General features: G+C 31.7%; 1 protein-coding gene across 1 annotated transcript; it reads left to right on the top strand.

Moving 5' to 3' along the window:
* Positions 1 to 2,921: 2,921 nt before the first annotated feature.
* On the top strand, positions 2,922 to 4,430 carry LOC132734694 (uncharacterized). Its single transcript, XM_060721483.1, has 2 exons — positions 2,922 to 3,222; positions 4,022 to 4,430. Exons 1-2 carry the CDS (start codon positions 3,217 to 3,219, stop codon positions 4,391 to 4,393), a joined length of 378 nt encoding a protein of 125 aa, XP_060577466.1. The 5' UTR covers positions 2,922 to 3,216; the 3' UTR covers positions 4,394 to 4,430.
* Positions 4,431 to 6,680: the final 2,250 nt, after the last annotated feature.

Here is a 6,680-nt window from a genome sequence, read left to right as displayed (position 1 = left end):
AACAAAAGGCGACACATCCCCCTTCTGCCAGCCCCCTGATTAACATATGGGTGGGCCGGAGCCGAAAAAAGTGGTCACTTTTTTAACAACATTTCACAAACGTAAAACACTGTTTGGTGCGTGCCTAAATAGGGCATGTTTTTACTGTTTGAGGCCTCAAAAAGGGGGAGGTTAAAAAGCCGCCTAAACACGTCTATATCAGTGAAACCGTTAACAAAAAATTATGAAAAACCTTGGAATTACCAAAAACTAGTTTTCCAATGTTAACACGTGCCCGTACACCTAATTTGGGTGAAAAATTGTTGTTTATTTTGACATTTTTTTATTTTTCTTATTAAGCTCAAAGGAAAAATAGATAAATAAATTTAAAAGAATCAAGATGTTAATAAATGTCAATGGGAGAGAGATTTTACACGTAAAAAAAGTCAAAATTGTGTATTCCTTGTTTTTCAGCATATAGATATTTTACCTTTCAAAGAATATAATGTGATTAATTTTATGTTGAATTTAAAGTAGATCTAAACATGTAAACACAGAACTGTTTTATCGCACCTTATCCTTTGGTCATATAAAAAATATGACTACAGATCAGATTATACGATTGTTTCTTGTTTGGTTTTATTGAGAAACAACTTAGCTTGCATATTCAAAGATAAGTATTGTTGGCTCAGTGTGAAAAACAAATGTCTCATCACCCGAAATTTTTGACGAGGTTTGATTGTTCGGCAGTGGCAAAATAAAATGATATCTAATATTGTCTGAAAATTACTTTGAGAATAATATAAAGTTAGATAACACAGTATTCATTAAACAATTTTATTTTAAAAATTGTAACCCAACTATGACAAATGCTTAAAGTTTAACAGTTTTGTAGCTACATAATACAGGGAATTTTTACCAATGATAATTATATCAAGCTCTGAACATTTAGGTATTTCTTATGTTATTATAGAGTTGAAATTAATGTTCAAAATGTCTAACTAAATTGATGGTATGAATAATTTCACGCATCGAAAATCTCCATTTTCATTTTTAAAGATGAACAGGCAAAGAAAAGAAGCAAGCAGTGCCATTTTAAAATTTATAAAAGCAATTTGATTTATTTATAATTAAGTACATGATGTATATAAAAATCCCTTAGCTAAGCCTTTCTTTGTCATGAAATCTGATGCAAATTGTTTTGGAAAAGTTATTATATACATGTACTTATAATAAGCCTCTAACAGTTTACATATTCTTTTTTTAGGTTTTTTCCGAGCTTATAAGATGTGCCAATGTATATTTATAATGCTTTAGTTGGAAAGACCAACGTTTGCAAATAATGGCTTCATATAGCCCTAAACTGAAAGACAATAAATTTATTATAAAAAGTTATTATATACATGTACTTATAATAAGCCTCTAACAGTTTACATATTCTTTTTTCAGGTTTTTCCGAGCTTATAAGATGTGCCAATGTATAATTATAATGCTTTAGTTGGAAAGACCAACGTTTGCAAATAATGGCTTCATATAGCCCTAAACTGTTAGAAAAGAAATACAATAACTGGGTTAAAGCTCAGTTAGCTGTTTTGATTACTAAAGAAGGAGTTGAACCTTTTGTTTGTAATGAAATTCAACGATTTCAATTGAAATGTTTACATGATATATGCTACTTGAATGGCTTATTTAGTGGGACTTGTTGTTCAAGTTGCTGCACTGAAAATGTTGTTAATTGCCCTACTGACAAAATATGTAATGCCAGGCGTGGAAAATGTACGTATCATCGAAATGTTGCAACACGGTACAATTCCTCTGGCTGTCCTAACAAGATATGTCATAACTTCAAAACTGAAATACAGAATGCACATAGATACAACGGTCCGTCTTACAAAAACACTGATGCTACCCAGTGGTGCAGTAATTTCTGGGAAGTAGCGAAATGCTTCATGCCCCCAGATGGGTATAAAGAAAAGGCATCTGCATCAGAAACAGACTTCAATGGTATAATCAGCGTTATCCTTAATCACAAAGACTTCCAGGGAAAAGTCCATGAAAACCTCAATAATAAGATAAATATATTTGAAGAGGTAAACAATATTTCGATACTATTTGATAATATGAAGACTTATATTTAGTACTTGATAGTAAAACAGAACATTAAAATAGTTTTATGATTCATTTTAACGCTAAGGTATGCTATATAAATGGAGTTTTTATCATGCTTTCTGTAAAGATACTAGTAAGGAATGATTGTTTAATATCATTTAACAGTATGTTAGTTTTCAGTATACTTCATAATTAACTTACTAAGTATAAAGCTAAATATTTGCTGCAAAAATTGTAGCTTGAATTTTGAAAACGAATGTTTCTTAAATTCCTGTATGACAGAAATATGTATAGTTCCTTAAAAGCGAATGGTGCTTGTACGAAATCATTGCTACATAGTTAAAGCTGCATGCCTCAAGATGAGCCAAACACATTTTTCAATAATATCAATATGTTATGTTGGATAAATATCTTTTAATATATTTTGCAGCATTTATCACCACATTTCTTCTGCGTGACTAATACATATTTCAAAATTATAGTGTCAAATAGCAAACATCTGGAGGCATGCAGCTATAAATGAGCCGCGTCACGACAAAACCAACATAATGGGTTTGCATCCGCGCAGTCTGATCAGGATCCATGCTGTTCGCTATCACTTTCTCTACTTGTTATAGGGTTTGTAAGCGAACAGCATGGATCTTGATCAGACTGCGCGGATGCGCAGGCTGGTCTTTATCCATGCTGGTCGCAAACCCATTATGTTGGTTTTATCGTGACGCGGCTCAAATATCTTCTTTAGATATCGGCATAATATTTTTTCCTGAATATTTAATTCTTTCTGTTTACGAACAATATTCATGTGTGTTAAATAACAGATACTTTAGATATATACCTCATAACAAATCAGCATTAAGAATTCAATGCAATTTTATTGTTAATACATTTAATAGAAATATTTTATTAGATATAGCTTTATACTCTATAAATGTTAAAGATAAAATTAAATAAGAACCGTTATTCTATTTTGACCAGGCACGGGAAATTGGAAGAATTGTACAACATTCATCAACATTTGATGTAGAAGATTCAGATCTTCAGAAATACTTCCATTTATTACGGCAACTACTTTCTGACCCCGTATATCTAGCTACAGACACACATGCGCAGAAAGCAAAACAGAAACTTATGCAGGTGATTGAAATAATATATTACTAAATTCGTTACATATGTCGTTGTATGACTAAATCACCATGCATTTCGTGTATAATCTACTTAAAAGTGTACAAATCTTATTAAATAATCTTTATTTGAATTTTTGAACAAATCATGTTTTTCCATGATGGAAAAATACTGCTTCCCATAAGTAATGGTCGATTCTCAAAAGCGTAGCTTACACTGCCTGTTTTTTGCTGAACACGAATATTGTACATGATAAAATGTGCTCGACAAGATGAAGGCTGGATTAGATGAGCAATATGACGGAATTGAACTAGATATGATAAAAAGTAAACGATTAACACTGCTATCGCCTGTGTCCCAAACTGCCGTAGAAATGACACAGATACCAGTTCGCTGTTATTAAATGATGACCATTTTACAAATGCTCGTAAGGAAATACAAACATTTTTTTTGTGTGAAATGAAATCTTATAGCCTAGTAAGAATATTCAATTATAACTGTTCTATGCTAAAGATTTATACTAATTTTCAAAAAAAAACCTTTGGTTTGTAAGCAAACCTGGTTACGCCCTTCATACTATTACCCGACACATTAAAACACACTACTTTTGTTTACTGCAATTGGCAAAGTTTTGCTTGATACTTTTTAAACTATCATACTTTTGTCGAGCATACAATTTACAAATCAGTTATGACAAACATTGCACACTTGTTACAAATACATACTGTAGATACAATATATCTTTGAAATTTACAATTTATAATTAGAATATTGATTGAGATTGTATATTCTATGGTCTTTTTAATTACAGTTAGAAAATGACACTCTTGTTATTGGTAAAGATGATATAAGGAAAGTACCAGACGATGTGCTCGACAAGATGAAGGCTGGATTAGATGAGCAATATGACGGAATTGAGCTAGATATGATAAAAAGTAAACGATTCAAACTGCTATCGCCTGTGTCCAAAACTGCCGAAGGAGTGAGACAGATACTAGATTGTGCTGATGCTTCTGTGAGAAGAATAAATGAAGAAAGGGACAAAGCAATTTTTAGAATTAAACCAAGCGATAAAGAGCAAACAGACCTGGCTGAATTAGGAGAGACGTTACAAAAGGAACTGAAGACAACAAGTAAAGCCGAGAAGGAAAAGCATTATATTGATTTTAAACAAAGTAAGTGACATAACAATATTTGTTTTCCATGTTATATATCTATTACGTATTTCTTTGTAGTTCACGCCTTATTAAATATACCACTGAAACTTCATGTTTTTACCTCATGATATTATAAGATCATTCATTCATTATTGGATCTAATCATATAATCAATTAGTTCTTATCTTTTACATTTCCCGAATCCGAAAATCTGTATCTAATGCATATTGTACTCAATCTAACCTTGCTTTCACAAGTTCAAATCGAAGCCATATCAAACTCATGTTGTAAAACATCTATCCACGTTTTCATTTTCCGAGTCAAAATGTCCAGATCAAATCCATATTTGACTGAAAATAACAGCATCTGCAATATACAATTTTGTTAATATAGTAAAGTGTTGATTTTATGTCTTATCTTTAATTTAATGAAGCATACAAGGTTAAGATAACGAGTTCGTTATACTTTGTTGAGCACCATACTGATTCTAGCTAGTATATTCTATCACAGTACTACATGTAATATGAGATTACCAGAACCAAAACCAAGGCCGACGCAGAAAAAGATAATGCGTAAACGAAATGCATTGACTTTATTTGGTTAAGAATGATAGCCAATAAGAAAGCGTCGGTAGGTAATAGATAAATAAATAAATAAATAATTGTCAGATAGCGTTATTTAGTCAATATGGTTGAATAAGACGCATAATTTACGATTTACTACAAAATGCTTGAAGTCTTAAATGTTAATTATACATGATTTTAAATAAGACATGTTTTACTTTGCCATTCTTAAAAAAAATAATGATTAAAAAATATAAATAAATAAATAAATATATAAATAAATTATTAAGTAAGTATGCAAGATCATATATACTTTAAAGGCACATTATGCCTCAGGAATGCATTTACTTATTTAAGTATTAAGACATATCAAACATGTGTTTCATAATGTTTAACAACTGGATAAAGAGCATGTTAGATGTCTCAACGCTGTTCTGAAAGTGCTCTGAATGTACCGTTATGTTCCGTAAACGTAGCAAAATGTAAAAAACATAGTAGTATATTAAATTCCATACAAAATACTAACTCACAGAAACAGTAACTATACCATACTATGTTGTCATCATCATAAAGAAGGTAAGATTGATCATCTATATGGCAAATGGCAAATTAGTATTTTTTTTAAACTATAGCTAGATACCAAAAATTTAAAGTTTTTGAAAATTAAAATCATAGCATTTCTGAGGCATAATGAGCCTTAAACATATATCATCTTTGTACTTCAGGACCATTTCTAAATTTATTGCTCTATTGGATTTACCTTTTCCTTCTAAAAGAAAGATTATGTTGATGTTTTCCGATCTCCTTATACGACATAAATAGAACTTGCAAATGTCTGTAGTTTACTGAGATTTCATATCGTGGAACAAGGTCAAATTACTTCATGCATAAACATGCTGCCTCCACCTAAAGGGGGAATAACTTGCATTTGGAATAAACTGCTTCGGTAAACCATCGGAATTAATAACAAGGTTAAGCTTCAACAAACGTAAATAACAGCCTTTTATATAGTAAAGCAAGGTCACGCGTTTTATTTTGGTTAGATTTGGTAATATATCCCAAACTAAACAGTGATTTTATCGCTCAATAACATCACTATTTGGAGTTCGGATGCGAGGAATTATATCACTAGGGCGTAGCCCGAGTGATATAATGATGCGCATCCGAACGACAAACAGTGATGTTATCAAGCGATAAAACCACCGATTTGGATACTATATTATTTCGATTCTAACACGACATCAACAAATAAATGCTGCCGTAACTGATATTAAGCTAAATTGCGCCTGACTTGTTTCCGTACTTATTTTCAGCGCGTCGCATTTTTTGTGTGGTTACGTTACATGTATAATGATAACGTCACATGTCTAAATATAGAACGCCAATAGTGATTCTCTTGCATAATAACACACACTTTCGGTTCTTCTATGTTCAATAGGGAAAAGTGCAGGTCGTGTTAGAATGTCTTATATATACCTTGTTTATGCCAAAATTTGTCTTGATGATTTGGTTATGACGTAGTTTAATCGTGATATAATTAATGTCCAAGTAACAAGGACAAACCATTACGAACTTTTGTCACCTCTGTCTGTATATATAAGTAAGACACATAGAGTCGGATTCCTTGTACAAAACGACATAGACTTAAGCGCGCCCGTCCTGTCATATTATAAAACAAGTACAATTTGTACGGGCGTTATTGTATTTTCGTGTCGAAACGCTTCCCCTTTAATTACAACAACTGAGCTGA

Source organism: Ruditapes philippinarum, unplaced genomic scaffold (genome assembly GCF_026571515.1).
Source record: "Ruditapes philippinarum isolate M1 unplaced genomic scaffold, ASM2657151v2 ctg4245_1_1_1_1, whole genome shotgun sequence".
NCBI classification, from domain to species: Eukaryota; Metazoa; Mollusca; class Bivalvia; order Venerida; family Veneridae; genus Ruditapes; species Ruditapes philippinarum.
This window is presented reverse-complemented; position numbering and strand designations above follow the sequence as displayed.